The 20140-nt window shown below is 52.2% G+C and overlaps 1 protein-coding gene across 4 annotated transcripts in view; it reads right to left on the reverse strand.

Annotated features, from left to right (window-relative positions):
• Positions 1–930: 930 nt before the first annotated feature.
• The window catches only part of CEP104 (centrosomal protein 104), a 50655-nt gene continuing 31445 nt past the window's right edge, over positions 931–20140 (reverse strand). For 2 of the 4 annotated variants that reach the window (XM_036870708.1, XM_036870716.1), the window contains 10 exons: positions 14859–15035; positions 12284–12490; positions 11710–11817; positions 8390–8426; positions 8107–8173; positions 7186–7294; positions 5458–5596; positions 5220–5287; positions 2354–2444; positions 931–1393 (listed from right to left, as the gene is read on the reverse strand). In XM_036870708.1, coding sequence (XP_036726603.1) covers positions 1278–1393; positions 2354–2444; positions 5220–5287; positions 5458–5596; positions 7186–7294; positions 8107–8173; positions 8390–8426; positions 11710–11817; positions 12284–12490; positions 14859–15035 — 1119 coding nt within the window. In that variant the 3' untranslated portion in view covers positions 931–1277. Of the gene's footprint in view, positions 1394–2353; positions 2445–5219; positions 5288–5457; positions 5597–7185; positions 7295–8106; positions 8174–8389; positions 8427–9178; positions 9754–11709; positions 11818–12283; positions 12491–14858; positions 15036–20140 lie in introns of those variants that run through there. The other 2 variants (XM_036870700.1, XM_036870723.1) reach the window with 2 other exon arrangements.

Here is a 20140-nt window from a genome sequence, read left to right on the forward strand (position 1 = left end):
CTAACTGTGTAGTACAAATTTCATCAATCCCATGCATTTCTAGCCGTCATCCTGGAAGCCTGCCCGTATCATGCTCAGGAGGAAAGCGCACCCTGGGCACGGGGCCGGGTGGGGTGGGGAGGGACATCTTTCGGCCCCTAGTGGGCTGGGCACCCGGGGACCACAGGTGTGGACTGTGGACGAGAAGGTGGCCTTTCCAAGCACGTTCTGGATGGACACTGGCTTCCCCTACAGCCACCGGGCTCTGAAGCCAGGTGAGCCACTGCCACGGGCCGGGAGGGTTGGTTGGGGGCTGGTCAGGAGACTGGATTCTGAGGTTTGGTTTCATCATTTTAAGTGGTTTTTGGTGTTGAAAGTATCATACAAAGTGTTTGAGAAAAGTGAACATACAGTTGCAATTCCCACGTGGATCCGAGCGGGACAGGACGACGGGCTGAGCAGAGGCTCGGAGGCTCCTCTGAACGTTACACAGAGTGGGAGTCGCTCTGCCTGCCCCAGGGGTTTAGGAAAGGGCTATTTCGACGGACACACCTGCTCAGGTGAGCGCAGGGTCATCGGGGAATGTCGTCTCATATTTTTCTAGGGCTTCATGCGTGTAAAGAACTTGAAGCCCCCCGAGGAAGGGCCTCACGTGGAGCCGCCAGCATTAACCTCCACTCCGCCTGGTGTGGGCGCCGATGGGGGGGTCAGGTGGGCTGTGCTCCGAGCATCTGGCAGGTGAGAGCCGAGGGGGCCGGGCCAGGACCTTAACTTCTTGATCTTGACCTTACTTCTTGCTGCCGTGGATGTGTAGGCTTTGCAGGCTGACGGCCCCCCTACCCTGGGGAGGAGGGGCACAGGGTGACTGGCCCCCCCATCCCGTCCCATCCCCTGGCCTGGCGAGCCCTGCAGACCTTCCACCACGGCTGAGAGAGACCCACATGCAAGAGGTTTAGAGCAAGGACTTTATGGAAATCACTCCAAGCAGCTGCGGAGAGAGGGTGCTGCGCTCAGCCAGTGCCTCCGCACGGGCCGCCGGTGCTGCTCCTCCAACAGAACCATCTCCTTCTGTGGACCCCGGGCCCCGGAGGGCGGAGACCTGCGAGCCGGAGCCACGGGGAGATCAGGGCCTCACTCCGGACGCAGGGGCCACGGTCAGGACGGGCGCAGCCAGGAGCCTGGGGGCAGCAGGGGCGGAGCGGGGGTTGCCACGTCTAGAGATGCTTTGAGGTGACACGTCCACGGTTGGGGAAGCTGCTCGGTCCCTTTGGAGACGAGGGAGCAGATGGGGGGTTGTGTCACTGCTTTGTGTACGTCCTGCCGGAGCTTTTACTCAGGCCCCCCTTGGGGGTGGGGATCTTGCTTCCGACCTTGGATCCCGAGGTCCCTGACTTGGTTGCGGCTGGGCCTTTACCTGCAGTGGACACGCAGACACACAGAGCACGGGGGACAAACGTGAGCCAGGGTGCAAAGCCGCGGTGACAGTACGAGTGGCCCGGGGTCGCCAGACACGGAGAGGATCTGAGCACGAGGGGCTGGGACGCTCCCAGTCACCCAGCCCACAGGTGGCCGGGCTGGGCCGGCAGACGCGAGAGGGGGCCGGGCGGGCCACCCTCAAGGATGCACATGTGACGGCAGGAGAGGAAGAAGAAAGAGCCAGAGGAGAAGCCTGACGCACGGTCAGAGGAAAGAACTGAGCCGCTTACCTAATTCTTAGTTTCAAACAGTTAGCTCCCGAAATGAAAGACCAGCAGCCATGTGACCAGGGCCGGTTACCTGGCGAGGAGGCCGGGGCAGCTCTCCCAGCACCTCTGGTCCTCACTCACGGGTGTGTGTGTGTGTGTGTGTGTGTGTGTGTGTGTGTGTGTGTGTGTGTGTGTGTGTGTGTGTGTGTGTGTGTGTGCGTGCGTGTGTGCGCGTGTGTGAGGGGTGCAGCCCCTGCCCATGCCTGGCGCTGAATGAGCACAAGACACATTTCCTCATGTTCTTGTTGATCACAGGGCCCCAAAATAAAGTCGTGTATCCAAGGTCAAGAATAATTTTCTAATGAAAAAGAACACTTTTCTGTAAGGCATTCTAAATCCTACAGAAAGTAGCCAAAACTGGTTCAGAAGTCAGGTCGTGGCGCCATCTATGGGTCTCCTACTGAACTTCCTGTTTCTGGACACTGGCATCCACGGCGTGGAGGGACACTGAGACCCGGGGTGCGCCTGTGAACACCCGCGGTTTGGTTTGTCCACTCTGTGAGTGCCACCGCGGAGCCTGGGGAAGCAGGGCCATGTGGAGGGGCTTCGGCCAGAGCTGGTGCCGACGACACGATCGCCCTGCTTGTTCGGGACCCAGGGACGGGGCCGAGGCCGGGGCGGATGCTTACCTGGCGGCAGCGTGGGCGCCTTGCGCAGCACGTGTGTCCGGCGCAGGTTCACCGTGCAGCCCGCGGGGCCCATGAGGTGGGCCTTCCACGCCTGAAACGAGAGGCACGTGGAGTGGGAACCAGGCCACTGGAGGGGCCGCTGAGACGACCGAGCCAGAGGTGGCGACGCGCTGCGGCTGCGGGAGCGGGTCCTGCGCTCTGTGCGCGTCCCGCCTCGGAGCCCCCTGGGCTGAGTGCACCGCCGGAGCACCCTCGTATCTTGAGATGCTACCTGCACTTCTCACCCCTCCCAGTTCTCATCACCACTGAGCAAACACGCCAAGACCGCTGTCACGCAGGGTGCGCAAATGTGCGACGGTCCAGGGGCACAGGGTGTGCAAATGTGCGACGGTCCAGGGGCACAGGGTGTGCAAATGTGCGACGGTCAGGGGCACAGGGTGCGCAAATGTGCGACGGTCCAGGGGCACAGGGTGCAGGGGCTGAGGGTGGCCCTGCTGGACAGCCAGCAAGGAAGCAGGGCCCTCGGTCCTACAATGACGAAGAAAAGAATTCTGCCAGCACCTGCGATGGGCCAGGAAGTGGCTCCTTTCCCTGCCGAGCCACGGATGAGAGCGCAGCCTGGCTGACAGCTCGAGTGCAGCCCCGGGAGACCGCAAGCGGAGGGCCCAGCCAGGTCGTGCCTGGACTTCTGACCCACAGAAACTGTGATAGAGTAACGGGTGTTTAAGCTGCTCGGCGGGTGGTGACACGTTAAGAAAACATGGAGAACGCAGAGGCAAAGCAGCACAGGCGTGCTGATGCCTCTTTGCAGTTGACTGTGAGTCAGACGCCATCCTCGCAAGGCAGGCGCTGGGGGACTTAGGGGGAGGGCAGGAAGGGAAGGGGGTCGCTGCCACTGTCGGCGCTGCTCAGAGCAGGAGCCGACTGGTCTCCAGAAGGAGGGGCTGGTCACCTACGACAGTAACAGTGCAAAGGTGACAACGACAACAAAAGCTCAAAGGCTCCTAGATTCTAAAAATACACAGGGAGAGAGAAGAAGTGTGGGCAGTTGAGAGCAGTTCATATTTAAGACAAATGGATAAACCATAAAAAGCCCCTCGTTCTGTAAGAGGAGGGATGGTGGGCAGGGCAGCAGCTTCTGTCGGGTCTTCCCTGAATAAGTCTCATTTGACAGACTTTGGAACCATCTAAGTATCTCATGTAATTGTAGAGCTTGATTTTGAAAACCCCTAGGACTTGAACACAGACCGAAACAATGAGGCTGAATTGTTAACAACTGGTGACACAAGCAAGTGGAGCAACTCCCGTGACCGTGAAGCAGAGATGCTTGCCCCATGTCTCCAGAGGGAGGCACGGGAGGGACACGAAGAGCTGGGACAGCGTGACGTCCAGCAGCATCTCCCTGCCCACAGCACCTGCACCGCTGCTCTGAGCGCCCCCCACGGGGAACGTGGGTCCGAGCAATGCACACTCTGTGACGGTCCGACGGGCATCTCTGGGGGCTGTGGGCACTGATTCTTGGGAGGGAAGGAAGGACACACAGACGTGCGACGCAAGAGGTTCAAGAAACCCTTACAGCTCAGACTCCGAATCAGGAACGTCACCATGAACTTTTGATGGATTTATCTCAACGTTTTCCCTGGTTCTGTCCGCAAAGAGGCCCAGAATGGTACCGAACCAGGAGCGAGGAGCATCTGAGGCACCCGAGGGGGTCCTGGAACGTCATTTCCACTGCAGGGAACCAGGAATGGAAGGCTCAGTGGGGCACCTTGTTACGACGGCCAGGTGGCTCTGAGTCCCCTGGGCCACCGGCAGGGCCAGGAGCCCGTCTGCAGAGGCTCTGCTGGCCAGAGATCGGCTTGTCCACGCACCACTAAGCACAGAGGTGCCAACAGCTGAACACAGCAGACAGTTTAAAGCCGTGAGTTCCTGATGGTGCTAAGATCCAACAAGCAAATAAGCCACCACTGGAAGATGCTGGGGACCCAACTTGCTGTTCTGAAAACCAGTAAACGATGGAAGAGACCTAAACCTTCCCCGTGCCTTCCCCACACGCGGCCCATGAGGGTGCACGCGGTTCCCGTGCTTGTCTTTGTTACGTGTGTGGCGTTTTCTGAGAGGGAGAGAGGATGAGCCCTGGACGGCCGGATGGCCGGGGTGCTGAGGGAGCAGCTGGGCGGCCGGGCCCACCGTCTGGCATGGCGGGGCGTCGCGGGGTCTGAGCCATCCTGTCGGCACCACAGCCCCAGGGCTGGGACAAGGGACCCCGCAGTGGACGCAGTGGGTGGACCGCAGGTGGCCGCGGCTGAGGGGCTCAGGGCAGGAGAGGCTGGGCCTGCTGGGCCCCACGGGAGCTCAGCACGCAGGACAGCGCCAGCATCGTGTGAGCCGGAGCGAGTGGGCCAACACCAGAGGACCGGGCATGTGGAGGAGAGGGTGGGAGACCCTGGTGCCCCCCAACTAGGCCCGCTGTGTCACCCGCATGGCTCACGCTGGGGGCGGGCGGAGCGCTGGGCACCGGACACGAGGTAGGATTTCCAACCTGGACGGGGCTCGGCTTTATTCATCATAAGGGACCAGAGCGTTACAGAATCTGGCCAGGAGGCCAGTCTAGGCCCCAACGTGGAGATGAAAGCCAAGCCTGGAAAAAGTGAAACCACTTCACGCTTCCATCCCAAAGAGCCGAGACGCTCCCCCTTCCCGGGAGATGCCACAGGCGTGCCGGGCAGGGAGCGCAGGAACCCTGAGACAGAGCCTCACCCCACCCCGGGGGCCAGCCTCCGCCCGACGCCCGCCGTCTCCGCGGCGACACAGCCTCGCCGTCGTCCCTCCACGCGGCCAGGTCGCCCCCACGTCAGCCCCTCACCTCTTCTCCGGGGGGGAAGTTCTCGTGGCACAGAGGACACCGGTTCGCCAGCTTCTCCGCTTTGGCAGCTGAAACGGTTTCAATGAGACAAGATCTAGTTACTCCTGTGGGGCGCGAATGGGGGCGCAGAGGAACAGGGCGGGCAGGGGCACCGGTGGACGTGGGTTCTGCCCCCCGACCCCCCTAGCCGGGCCTCCCGGGGATGGCGCGAGGGTCTCGGGGGCCGCGGGGCACTCACGGTTGCAGTCTCTCGTTTTTATGTGTCTGGGCAGCTCTTCCTTTAAAACGGCCTCCCTGCAGTGGTAGCACTTCCCAAAGCCGTCCTTTTTGTCACACTCCGTCAGCAGGTGCTCAGTCAGGCTGCAAATCTCCACCACCTGCAAGCCACGCCGGGACGCGTCACAAGGCTGAGCGCCCCGAGGTGCGCGCGGCCCCGGCCCCTGCACGAGCGCGCGCTTCCTGTCCCGCCAGTGCCGCTCGGGAAGGGAGGCGCGTGCCTGTTACCTCCGCAGTCGCGTACACGTGGCTGGAGGCCTCACATCCTGCTTGCCATGCTACCTCAGGAGCATCCAGAGGCCACGGCTAAGCGGGGACGGGAAGCGACGGTTCACCCACAACACTAACCCTGACCTGTACTCTGAAGAGCTCAGGGGTCTACGTGGCCTTGGGTTCAATCCGGCTCCCGGCCATTTCTAAGAACGTGCCCAGAAACGGGTCACAAGAAGAGACCCTTTCACCACTGTGACCTCTTTGCCAGGAGGGTCTTGTACACACCCTAGAGCTTCACGCCGCAGGCTCTCGCTTGCTGCCAGAGGAGCCAGGCCACGCCGGCTGGGGCAGTCCACACCGCCAGCCAGGCGGGCGGGGGGAGCTGCTCAGCGGGTGGGGCCCGCCCCCCCCCCCCCCACCCCGCCCCTGCAGGCCTGAGAGCCCCCAGGACAGGAGAGAGGGTCACTCCCCTTCTGGTTCCCCCTCCTCTGTCTAAAGCAGGGCCGGCTGCATAGAGGAAAGATGAACACCTGGGGTGCGCGAGGACCCCTTCAACAGGACGCCCAAGCATTAACCCTAAGACGGATCAGTAGGGTGGACAACATTAAAATGAAAAGCTCCTGCTCGTCAGTGAAAAGGCCAGACACAGAGTGGACACCACACATTCAAGTGGCGAGGGACGCACATCCGGGTGTGTCAAGAATGACTACCCGTCAGCAAGAGTGGGACTGGCACCCAATTCACACGATGGGCGAGAAACTAGAAGTGCTTCGCGAAAGAGGGCAGCGAGAGGCCAGCGGGGGACAGCGCTCCAGCCCAGCACCGTCAGGAGAGCGTGACGGGCGCGTGGCAGGTGGCAACCGCGAGGCTGGCGAGGACGGGGAGCGGCTCCCGCCTGGACACCAGGAGCGCTGCTCACACTGGCCCTGCAGCTGGACGCGAGCCCACCCAGCCACCCTACGAGGTGCGCACCCAAAAAAGTGCGTCCGCACGCGCGGAAGATTACACAGGGGTGTCTGTAGCAGCGCTATTCCTACCAGTCTCAGCCCAAACCCAGACGCAGTAGAGAGGACCGATAAATTGCGGTACATTCAAACAATGCAATACTGTAAAGCAAACCCCAAACGTTGCGTATGATTCCACTTCAGTAAAACTCACTGAGCAAGAAACAGAAATGAGGACAGTGACGACCCTGGAGAGGAGGGTGGGGTACCTTGGGGTACGTGGCCTGGGGGCGGTTACATGGATTTGTTTACCTTGCGATAATTCAGGAGCTGTAACACCTATGACTTGTATACATTTATATATATGTGTTACACTTTAATAATAAAGTAAGAAAAATCGACCCCAACAAAACTTTCCCCATAACGTTTCCTCTGAAAATGCTACGATTTGGGACATTTTTGTGATTCGGCCTTCGGGAGCGGCGTGTCCAGCTCGCCTGCCTGGGTCTGGCCCGCCCGCGCCAGCACCTGACCTGTTTGCAGTAGTCACATCTCGTCAGCATAAGACAGTGCTTCCAGTAATGGAGATCCAGGCCTTCTTCTGTGAAGGAGTCGCTCCTCTCCCCACAAAAAATGCATAAACTGAAACAAAACAGAAAGGTAAGAAATGAGGCACAGACCGGTTTAGCCATCCCCATTCTGCCGGCTCCCGGGGAGCTTTGTGAGGCCCCCCGTGCCCAGCCTGCGGCCACCGTCCTGGACCCACTGAGTGGGCTTCAGCTTGACCCGGAGGCACGGCTGCCCCTCACCGAGGGGCCTCAGGAGGGGCTGGGTAGCTCCTCTATCAAAGGGCGCAAAAAAGAGTCTTTACCACGTAGGGGTTTGAGATAAAGTAGCTTAAGATCCCTTAGAATTCTAACTCTGTCAGCGTCACCAAGCAGAAAGGATATTTTAAATCACAAGAAAAGATTAGACCAAGACATTTCCCTTAAATTCCTTGTAGATTTGTCTCAGCCACAGCACAGGAGAAAGCATTTTGCTGCTATAAAATTTGAGCCTGACCATATTCAATATCCTGTGATAAACCACAATGGAAAAGAATATGAAGAAGAACATATATACGTATAACTGAGCCACTCTGCTGTACAGCAGAAATTAACACACTGTAAATCAACTATGCTTCCATAAAACATTAAAAAAAATTTGGGGCCTGTAACGGGACTTTTGACGAACAGCCTGCTCATTTCTGTCGGGGAAGAGAGGAAAGGGTACCCTGACTCACAGCGGATGCTGCCTGGTTTAGAGGGCAACTTCCTAGCTTTCAGAATCACTGAAAAGAGCCAATTAGTTCACCTAATCCTAATGAACCAGGGAGAATATATTTATCTGACAGCATCTTTATGTGGTTAGTCCCTCTACTTATTCTACAGTGGGTTAGAAACAACTTTACTCACTTATCTAAATAGTGATTATCTGGAATTTCTGGAACATTAGGTGGGGCCGCTTTCCTTCCTTGAGTGTCTAAAGAAATTAAAAAGAAAGCTATTTAAATAACCTTTTGTAGAAAACTATTTTCAAAGTTTTAGTAACCAGTTTGATGGGAAATACAGTTTAAAAGCTACAAGTTCATAAAGGTAGTACTTTGCATTCAGCCCTGAAGCGTCGGAGATGCAGACATTCGCCGCGTGAATAAAAGTGGTTTCTACGCAGAGCTTTCATGATGTGCGTTCTACGTACCCTGATTCTTGGCCTTCGCAGCTTCACTCTCTTTTTCCTGAAACAGAAGAACAGAAAGATCAGGGACAAATGGCTGCAGCACGAGTGAGAGTCTACCCAGGGTCTACTGTGATCCTGGAGGCATGACCTTAGGCTGTGTGGTAGAATCTCCATCCGCAAACAACACACTTGTTTGAAAGAGTCGCCTTCTCAATCGTGGGCAGCAGTCTCCTCCGTCCTGCCCTCCACAGCCCCTCCCTCGGGCTCCTGCCCCCCCATCTCCATGGAAACAACTCTTCATCAAGGCCACCTGCACCCCCTCCAGGTCGTCTGCCCATCATCAGTGTCTGCCCGCCCGAAGGACGCACCATGGGCTCCTGGCGGCACGTGACTCCTCACCTGTCTCCTCCAGGCTCTTCTTAGTCCGGCTCCCAGGGCCCCCCCCCCCCCACCCCCTCCAGGACTCAACCTGCCCCCCGTTTGTCCGTACAGACCCTGACGGTGCTTTCACCCAGGTCCCAGGCTGGACACCCATCTCTGTGCTCATGACCCAAACGTTTGTGCCATCACCTGGGCCTCTCTGCTACCCAGCATGTACTTGGGTCTTAACGTCACTTAAATGTTACTTAACCAGACCAACCCCCCCCCCCCACCCCACAGGCTCCCCCTCACGCGCGCCCCTCGCAGCCTCTGGCGCAGAGCCCAGAACCGCCAGCCTTCCAGGTATTCAGGCCACGAAGCCTGGAGAACCCGGCGGCTCCCACCCCTCCCTCCCCTTCCAGGTGTGGCCTGTCCCCGACCCATCAGTGAGCACCGCAGGCTCTGCTTCAGCACCCCAGGAGCCTGCCCTTCCCACCACTTGCAAACACAGTGGCCAGGGCGGCCCATCACTGCCCCTGTAAAGGGACCCCCGGAGGCTCCACAGGCCACGGCACTGCTGCCCCGGGGGCCCCGCCACGCGGTGTCACGCAGTGTCAGGCGGTGTCACACGGTGTCAGGCGGTGTCACGCGGTGTCAGGCGGTGTCACGCGGTGTCACGCGGTGTCAGGCGGTGCCACGCGGTGTCACGCGGTGTCAGGCGGTGTCACGCGGTGTCACGCGGTGTCAGGCGGTGCCACGCGGTGTCACGCGGTGTCAGGCGGTGCCACGCGGTGTCACGCGGTGTCAGGCGGTGCCACGCGGTGTCACGCGGTGTCACGCGGTGCCACGCGGTGTCAGGCGGTGTCACGCGGTGTCAGGCGGCGTCAGCTGGCCGCCTCCCTCCTCTGGCTTCCTCTTCCCCTGAGCGGGCACCACACCCTCACGCACCGCGCATCTGCCTCATGGGTCTTGGCTGCTGGGCGTCCCCACTGTGGGAGGTGACAGCCGGGGGCGCACACTGCTGACTGGAGGAAGGACAGGGTGCGGGGCCCTGAGTGTCCACGGCAGGAACCTGCCCCTCTCCACCCAGCTCTGCTCCTCCTGCTCAGGGGCCTGCCGGGGGCTCCTCCTGTCACCACGCTTTCCTCCCTGCACTGGCCAGTCTGCCCCACCTGAGCCTGCCAGACCCGCGTGGCCTGCGCTGCTGGCCACTGGTGGGGAGGGGCGTCTGGGACTTGCAGTTTCACGGGAGGACAGGGACGAGCCGGTCCCCTATCCACGGCATTAAGTGATGCATTACATAGACACTGTCTACTGTGTTTGTACAAAATCAAAGCTTACACGATAGGAACTTCTCTCCAACCCAAGCTCTGAATACAAAAAACACACGAGAATACAATTTTAGGACCGGGGAAGCACTTGACAGACTGACATTAAACTTGCAAATGGGGTTCACGTGATTTATACACCTACCGACTAAAGAAAGCAAACTTACACAAATGGATTCTGGGCATCAAAAACAATTCTTATTAATGAGAGATGGGTTTGTATATCTTGCAGGGAAACAAATGAACAATGCCGAAAGTTAAATTTTAGTTGTAAAATCTACCTTAATCTATGCTTTGAACAGATTAGACAACTGATTGGTAATTTAAAAATCTTTTCCTAAAACTCGTGAGCAATCAGGTGATTTAAAAATATTCTGCCGTTCTCACAAGTTGTGGAGCTGGATGGTGGTGGTGGTTACACAACGATGTGAATGTCCTCAATGGCACAGAACCGTACACTTAAAAATGGTTAAAATGGTAAATCTCACGTTCTGTATATTTTACAATAATAAAAAATAGAAAAAAAGATTCTGTCATCCTCCTGCGAGATAGCTTCAGTGATCATCTCAGGACAAGGACAGCTGGCCGGCACCCACCCTCCCGAGCGGCCGTGCCGTGTGGTCTCTCCTCCTGGAGCAGCGGCCCTTGTTCCTGCCGCATCTCTGGAGCCCAGGGCAGGGCTGGCCCAGTGCAGGCGCTCAACAAACACTGAAGGATGAAGACGAGCCGGAGGACAGGCCTCCATGCCCCGCACCACAGACGCTGCGGGGACGCACAGCCTGGTGACCTCGGCAGCCCCCAGGCCGGGCACTGCTCCTGTGCTGCCCCGCCGGTCCCCCGCCTCCTCTCTTCTGTTCCTCGGTAGCCGCTTTCCCGCTCTTCTCACAGGCATTCTGACACGCCAGCGTCCAGCGGAAACGTCACTGTCACTTCCTGTCACAGGCACTTCGACATACATTCGGTCGTATTTTCTTTCTTTTTTGCCATTTTTAGTCACTTATTCTTTTTCTAAAAAGCGGTGGTCAGAGCAGTTCCCAGGAGACCCACCCTCATGAGCACAGCCGGCCTTATGCGCCCACGCCCTCTCCCTTTTACTATCAACTTAAGGAACTTAATCACAAAAACCAGAGTGATGGCACAAATTTAAATCACGGAGGCAGGGCCCTTCAGAAGGGACACGTTTCATACAACCAAACACCATCTGATGCCCCCTGCGCACTAGGACTCAGTGCTTCTTGATGTGGAGCATTTGCCCCAAACCTTCCTTTTTTAATGCACGGAAATCAGACCTTCATATTCAAGCTTCTTTTCCTCCTTTGCCTCTGAAGGAGGCGAGAAGCTGCGGAGAGGACTTCTGTCCCTCTACCCCTCCCCGCCCCGCCAGCTCCTGCAGCCCCAAGCGTCCTCTCTAAACACGGCTGGGCCAGCAGCACACTTCACCCCCCGGGGGAATGAAGAGCATGCAGGTGATTCAGTGGAGGAGCCCTTTTATTTACCCCTGAACTAATTTAAAAAACAACAAAGAATACAGATACCCGTTTGGAGAATCCCACGAAAAGCAAACCAAGCACGCTGTGCGTCTACGTAAGGAAATAAACGGTCACAGGATTTCGACCGAGAGCATGATGGTGAAAGACAGTGAACCTTGCCAACCTGGACGTCAGTCTGCATCTCCTTCAGTGCCGCCAACTGCCCTTGTAAAGCTTTAATTTCTTCTTTCTTGCGTTTTTCTGCTTCTTCTGTAGCCGCTCTTTTCTGTGCCTGGTATGAAATGATTTTCCATTAGAATTGATTCTTAGGGTAGCGTTGGAAATTGAGTGATAAGTTATAGCATATAAATTATGTCTCTTATGTATTATAATCGTCACTAAGACTAATACTATAGCTAGGATTAAAAGAAGATCCACCAGATTCATCTGATACATGTTTACTGGTGGTTTTTTTTCTTTTTTGAATTAAAAAAATTTTTTAAAATTTTATATTGGGGTATAGTTGATTAACAGTGTGGTGTTAAATGTTTCCTGTTGATAGAAACTGCAGGTGTCCTCCCGGCCATCATCATCCCCGCACAAAGTGGAAGAGCCAGGATGCGGGCTCAGGGACCAGTGACCTCCGTGTGCTGTGTTTCCCGTCCCCACAGCCCCGTGAACCATGTGTCAGTTTACTCACGTAGCAAGTCACTTCTTAAACCTGGGACCAGGTCATACCTTCAGGGAAGTTAACGTACCCTAATTTCAGCATCTGTAGGTCTGCCGTCTATCGTAGCAAATCCCTCAAAAAGCGTCCTGTAGAGGACGCTCCGGCGGGCGGCGCGCTCCTCAGGAGGGAGGCGCTCCAGGACCCGCGCCCGGTGCTGCGCGTACAGGCCCAGGACCAGCCCCACCGCCGCCTCGCGCACCTTCTGCTCCCGGTGCTCCAGGGCCCGCACTGCGAACTAAGCACAGGGTCGGGGCGTGCTCTTGTTACTGGCTCGCGAGATAGCCACGTTTATTTCTTCTGGCATAAAAGAAACATAGGGACGTCACGGACATTTGAAAAACAGAGAAGACAACGCCCACAGAATTCCAGCTATTAAGATACAGAGTTTTCCTCACTTCCTTTACTTTACACGTGCAGCTGAACTCATGTTGTATGTACAATTATTAGTGTTTTGCTTTTTCCTACTTCAGGTATTAAATAGCATTTCTAAAGTTACATCCCCCCAGAAACTTCATATTAAGTATGAGAAAATATTTCAATCATAAAGAGGAAATATAATAAACTTCATGCATCCACCACCTAGATTAACCAAGGTTTATCATTTTTGCCATGTTTGCTTCAGCTCTTTCTAAGAAACAGAACCCTAGGACTACGGTGCAAGTCCCCTTGGAAGTCTCCCTGGCCCCCTGGCCCCTCCCACGCCCCTCCCCCTTCAGAGGCATCAGTGTCCTGAAGCCGGAGGACACGCGCCCCCCAGACGTCTTCACTTGCTGCACAGTGTACGTGCCGTGTGCATGTGTACACGTAGGATTTTTGTTTGACATTATAAATGATTCACTGTGCTTATCATTCTGACACTTTATTTCTTCTTATTCAACGGTCCTTTTTCAAGATATGTGCATGACCTTGAAGTAGGCAAACGATCCACTCCATCCATTTTAAGCGCTTTAGTGTCATCGGAACACAACACAATGCCCCGACGTTCCCACGTGTAGTAAACCCACGCCCCATCCTGGTCCTTTGGGCGCCGGCCCCTCACTGGCTGGGCTTCCTCACTTCCCGTGTCTCCGCCTGCCACACACTCAGGTTTTACCCCAGACCTTGTCCTTCCCAACTCCCGCACCAGCTCGAGAAGTTCTGACCGTGAGCACCCCCCGGGATGATCACCTCCTGCCTCTCCAGCTCACCTGTCTGCACTCCCTCCCGTCTGCCACCTCCTGCGAGTCTTTCCTGCCCCGCGAGTCCATCACCAAGTCACCCCTGGCATCCCTGCAGGCCCTCAAATCTGAGGCCCCCCCTCCTCCATGTCCCCAGGTGAAGCAGAAGGTGCTGCGGGCTCGGGAATTGTGCCAGCTGGTTTCATGCTGGACTTTGGGCCATGGCGATCCTGGGGTCCTTGGCATCACGCAGTAAACTGACCCGTGACGTTTCCTGGTCGGTTTCCCTGCTCAGAGGTCAAGGGCAGCATCTCATACTTCCTGCTCGCCTCTCAAACCTCCCCATCCACTCTCGGCTTTGAGCCGACGCCCTCTTGTCGAGAGGCTGGCTGGCCGCTGCCCAGCTCTGGGCCGAGCCGTCCGAGCGTGCGCTGTGGCCCCATTCCATCGGCTGCCTGGGGGCTTTGCTCCTTCAATTAAAGCCTCACCCCCACCTCCAACTTTTACTCATTTCTCCTCCTTCTTAAACTCTCCGTCTGGATCAAGCCCACCGCATGGAGATGCACCAGCACAGGGGGACGTGCTCACCAACCCAGTTTCCCCACTTCCTTGGGGCACAGCTGTACACACCTCCCGGGCCCTGCAGTGAGGATGGGGCCGCCTCAGTGTATGGAAATGTCTGAGAGTGGCTCGGCCTGTGGACACCTCCACTCACAACCTCTAGTCACCCTCCTCTGTTCAGTGACCTTGGAGGTCACGTGTGAAGCCGTGGCATCACACCGGGAGGAGACGGAGCCCCCGAGTGCCCACAGAGCAGAGCGGCCTCTGTCCCCACAGACGGCACCGGCCACAAGGGACAGCAGTGAGCCTCTGCTGTGTCACTGCCCTGGAGAGTGTGCATCTGTGATGGCAGCACAGCTTACTGGACCAAAGCTTACGCTGGGATCCTGAAGTGGGCGTGGCCCTAACAGGGATGTAAGCACGTGGGGCCGGCTTCTGGTCTGTGCTGGGGAACAAGGAAACTGACGTGGAGGCAGGACAGACAGTGGCCACGTGACGCAGGGCAGGACAGGGGACACTGACCCACACTCAGGAGGCAGTCCAGCGGTTCCAAGTGAACAGACACAATCAGTGTGCACTTCTGGGGCTCATGGGGTTGTCCAGAGCACAAAGCATGCACCTCCTTCCACAGACCTGCCACCCGCTACGACGCGGCGTCACTGCTTGCAGAGCTTGCTTCCCTGGGGACACGGCTCTGCACGGCTCACGCCCTGACGCCACGGCGCAACCGGCAGCGCGACTCCAGCACCCTCATGTGTCAGAGAAAGCGGCGACGTTCCGAAATTGCCCCCCACCTCCGCACGCAGCCAACACCGGCCAGACGCTTGCCATGCTCCGGCCACCAGCTCGGGGCCCAGGCTGCGGCGGCCACCCTGGGGCGCTTACCTGCATCACGCTGTCCACAGTGAAGCCCATGCCCTCCGTGCCCAGGTCCTGCAGCAGGCGGGCCAGCAGTGCCATCTGGCTCATGGCCAGGTGAGCCGAGGAGTTGGCTTTTAATGGCTGGACCAGGTAAGATGGGATAAGCTGGAGAGACTTCACTTCCTTAAACAAGGCCATTTCCTATAAAAACCAACATCATTTGTTAAGTTTTACTGGAAAATGCTAAGGGCAACTTAGTGCCATCCGCAAAGTAAACACTGAAGGAAAAAACAGGAAACAAAAAATGACAGTGACAAATGGCAGTAAAGTCACTGATCTATAAGCTCATATTTCTATTTAAGATGTAAGAACAATTAAAAACAAAAACCAAAAGCATCAGAAATAAAAACCATGACCACTTGGAGATTAATGAAAGCCTTACAGCAAATGTGATTGGTAACTTAAGGTTTCTCTTCTCAGGATTTCACAACCTCAAGAAAAAGGTTTTCTAATTTCTAAAATTCTGAAAGAAATTAGTCCTGCTGCGAGAACCACCATTTCAGTATTTACTAAACATCAGCCCAGCATGTAACCACGCACAGTACTCCAGGTGAACAGATCCCTGACGGGTTTAGATGAAGGAGGGCAAGTACCTCCACACAGTCCAATGTCTCCAAATGAGCAAGTCTTCCCGCAACTAAGATTTCATCATTTAATTAGCCAGACGCAGAAAAAGAAAAAAATGGTAAAATATTAAAGAAAAAGATCAAAGAAACGATAAAATATTGATAAAATATGAGCTGTAATATAGAAAGACGTCTGTTTTTAGCAGGTCTGCAGGCCACACTACCCAAAACACCCTCTCATTTTGACAGTACAGTTAACTCTCTCTCTGGGCCCGTGAGTAGCTCTGAACCAAAGGAAAGAAGAAAGAGGAAGGACAGCCCCTCAGAGCAGCATGAACAGTGAACTCCCACGTGACACACAGATGCTGAGGACGCGGGGATGCAGGGTCGGCTGCCCAGATGCTGGTGCAGAACGAGAACAGCTCCCAAGCAGAGGACACTCAGCACCACCACTGTCTCAGAGGTGAATGCGGCTTGAAAATAATTAGCTGCATATTCAACGCATCCTTTGAAAGATTTCCCCCAAATAGTATCACTTACTTGTTTTCTCTGAAAATTTAAGTTCATTAAACAAAACAAGATCAGTGGTTCTTCATGTTGGAGAAACTATGGCAGCTTTGGGTTCCTTCCCTAGAAAGCTGTGCACACTCACAGCACTGTGTGTGACATTCGAAGGAGCTCGCAGACTTTATGAATCTTAATTTGAGATCTCCTAGACCAGATGGAGTCACTAATTTAAAGAGAGCAAAGCATATTCTCACACTGCTCGTCTAAGCGTGTGCCCCAAACTCTTTTTCTTAAAATTGTTATTGGAGTATAGCTGATTTACAATGTTGCCTTATTTTCTGCTGTACAGCAAAATGAATCAGTTATATATAAATACATATCCACTCTTTTTTAGATTATTTTCCCATATAGGTCATTACAGAGTACTGAGAAGAGTTCCCTGTGCTATACAGTAGGTCCTTATTAGTTATCTATTTTATATATAGTAGTGTGTATATGTCAATCCCAAACTCCCAATTTATCCCTTCCCCCGTGCTTTCCTGTTTTCTATGTCTGTGACTCTCTGTTTTGTAAATAAGTTCATTTGTACCCTTTAAAAAAAAATTCCACATATAATATCATATGATATTTGTCTTTCTGTGTCTGACTTACTTCACTTAGTATGATAATCTCTAGGCCCATCCATGTTGCTGCAAATGGCATTATTTTGTTCTTTTGTATGGCTGAGTAATATTCCGTTGTATATATGTACCGCATCTTCTTTATCCATTCCTCTGTTGATGGACATTTAAGTTGCTTCCATGTCCTGGCTATTGTAAATAGTGCTGCAATGGACATTGGGGTGCACGTATTGTTTTGAAATATGGTTTTCTCAGGGTATATGCCCAGTAGTGGGATTGCTGGGTCATGTGGTAGTTCTATTTTTAGTTTTTTAAGGATCCTCCATACTGTTCTCCATAGTGGCTGTACCAATTTACATTCTCACCAACAGTGCAAGAGGGTTCCCTTTTCTCCACACCCTCTCCAGCATTTATTATTTGTAGACTTTTTAATGACAGCCATTCTGACTGCTGTAAGGCGATACCTCATTGTAGTTTCGATTTGCATTTCTCTAATAATTAGCGATGTTGAGCAACTTTTCATGTGCTGTTTGGCCACCTGTATGTCTTCTTTGGAGAAATGTCTGTTTAGCTCTCTTGCCCATTGTTTGATTGGGTTTTTTTTTTTTTTATATTGAGCTGCATGAGCTGTTTGTAGACTTTGGAGATTAATCCCTTGTCAGTTGCTTTGTTTGCAAATATTTACTCCCATTCTGTGGGTTGTCTTTTCGTTTTGTTTATGGTTTCCTTTGTTGTGCAAAAGCTTTTAAGTTTAATTAGGTCCCATTTGTTTATTTTTGTTTTTATTTTCATTACTCTAGGAGGTGGATTGAAAAAGATCTTGCTGTGATTTATGTCAAAGAATGTTCTGCCTATGTTTTCCTCTAAGGGTTTTACAGTGTCTGGCCTTACATTTAGGTCTTTAATCCATCTTAAGTTTATTTTTGTGTATGGCATTAGGGAGTGTTGCAATTTCATTCTTTTACATGTAGCTGTTCAGTTTTCCCAGCACCACTTACTGAAGAGACTGTCTTTTCCCCATTGTATACTCTTGCCTCCTTTGTCATAGATTAGGTGACCATAGGTGAGTGGGTTTATCTCTGGACTTTCTATCCTGTCCCACTGATCTGTATTTCTGTTTTTGTGCCAGTACCATACTGTTTTGACGACTGTAGCTTTGTAGTATAGTCTGAAGTCAGGGAGCCTGATTCCTCCAGCTCCATTTTCCTTTCTCAAGATTGCTTTGGCTATTCAGGGTCTTTTGTGTTTCCATACAAACTGTAAAAATTTTTGTTCTAATTCTGTGAAAAATGCCATTGGTAATTTGAAAGGGATAGCACTGAATCTGTAGATTGCTTTGGGTAGTATAGTCATTTTGACAAAATTGATTCTTCCAATCCGAGAACATGGTATATCTGTTTGTGTCTTCTTTGATTTCTTTCATCAGTGTCTTAGAGTTTTCTGCATATAGGTCTTTTGTCTGCTTAGGTAGGTTTATTCCTAGGCATTTTATTCTTTTTGTTGCAAAGGTAAATGGGATTGTTTCCTGAATTTCTCTTTCTGATCTTTCGTTCTTCGTGTATAAGAATGCAAGAGATTTCTGTGTATTAATTTTGTATCCTGCAACTTTAATTTTGTATCCTGCCATTTTCATCAAATTCACTGATGAGCTCTAGTAGTTTTCTGGTAGCATCTTTAGGATTTTCTAGGTATGGTATCATGTCATCTGCAAACAGTGAGAGTTTTACTTCTTCTTTTCCAATTTGGATTCCTTTTATTTTTCTTCTCTGATTGCCATGGCTAGGACTTCCAAAATTGTGTTGAATAAAAGTGGTGAGAGAGGACACCCTTGTCTTGTTCCTGATCTTAGAGGAAATGCTTTCAGTTTTTCACCATTGAGAATGATGTTTGCTGTGGGTTTGTCGTATATGGCCTTTATTATGTTGAGGTAGGTTCCCTCTATGCCCACTTTCTGGAGAGTTTTTATCATAAATAGGTGTTGAATTTTGTCAAAAGCTTTCTCTGCATCTATTGAAATGGTCATATGGTTTTTATTCTTCAGATTGTTAACGTGGTGTATCACATTGATTGATGTGCATATGTTGAAGAAACCCTGCATCCTTAGGATAAATCCCACTTGATCATGGTGTATGATCCTCTTAATTTGTTGTTGGATTTGGTTTGCTAGCATTTTGTTGAGGATTTTTAAGTCTATATTCATCAGTGATATTGGCCTGTAATTTTCTTTTCTTTTTTTGTAGTACCTTTGTCTGGTTTTGGATCAGGGTGATGGTGGCCTCATAGAATGAGCCTGGGAGTGCTCCTTCTGCAATTCTTTGGAAGAGTTTCAGCAGGATAGGTGTTAACTCTTCTCAAAATGTTTGATAGTATTAGCCTATGAAGCCATCTCGTCTTGGACTTTGTTTGTTTTTGTTCACGCTGCACAGCATGTGCAGTTAGTTAGTTCCCCAACCAGGGATGGAACCTGTGCCCCCTGCAGTGGAAGCACAGACTCCTAACCAGTGGACCACCAGGGAATTCCCTGTTAGAAGTTTTAAAATCACAGTTTCAATTTCAGTACTTGTGATTGGTCTGTTCATATTTTCTATTTCTTCCTGGTTCAGTCTTGGAAGGTTGTACCTTTCTGAAAATTTGTCCATTTCTTCTAGGTTGTCCATTTTATCAGTGTATAGTTGCTTGTAGTATAGTCTTTTATGATTCTTTGTATTTCTGTGGTGTCTGTTGTAACTTCTCCTTTTTTATTTCTAATTTTATTGATTTGAGTCCTCTCCCTTTTTTTCTTGGAGTCTGGCTAAAGGTTTATCAATTTTGTTTATCTTCTCAAAGAACCAGCTTTTAGTTTCACTGATCTTTGCTATCTTTTTCTTTGTCTCTATTTCATTTATTTCTGCTCTGATCTTTAGGATTTCTTTCCTTCTACTAACTTTGGGTTTTGTCCTTCTTTCTCTAGTTGCTTTAGGTGTAAGGTTAGGTTGTTTATTTGATATTTTTCTTGTTTCCTGAGGTAAGACTGTATTGCTATAAACTTCCCTCTTAGAACTGCTTTTGCTGTGTCCCACAGGTTTTGGATTGTTGTGTTTTCGTTGTCATTTGTCTCTAGGTATTTTTTGATTTCCTCTTTGATTTCTTCAGTGATCTCTTGGTTATTCAGTAGTGTATTGTTTAGCCTCCATGTGTTTGTATTTTTTACAGTTTCCTTCCTGTAACTGATATCTAGTCCCATAGCGTTGTGGTCGGAAAAGATACTTGATACAATTTCAATTTTCTTAAATTTACCAAGGCTTGATTTGTGACCCAAAATATGGTCTATCCTGGAGAATGTTCCACGAGCACTTGAGAAGAAAGTGTATTCTGTTGTTTTTGGATGGAATGTCCTATAAATATCAATTAAGTCCATCTTGTTTAATGTGCCATTTAAAGCTTGTGTTTCCTAATTTATTTTCATTTTGGATGATCTGTCCATTGGTGAAAGTGGGGTGTTAAAGTCCACTACTATTATTGTGTTACTGTCGCTTTCCCCTTTTATGGCTGTTAGCATTTGCCTTATGTATTG

The sequence above is a fragment of the Balaenoptera musculus genome, chromosome 1, assembly GCF_009873245.2.
Source record: "Balaenoptera musculus isolate JJ_BM4_2016_0621 chromosome 1, mBalMus1.pri.v3, whole genome shotgun sequence".
Classification (NCBI taxonomy): Eukaryota; Metazoa; Chordata; class Mammalia; order Artiodactyla; family Balaenopteridae; genus Balaenoptera; species Balaenoptera musculus.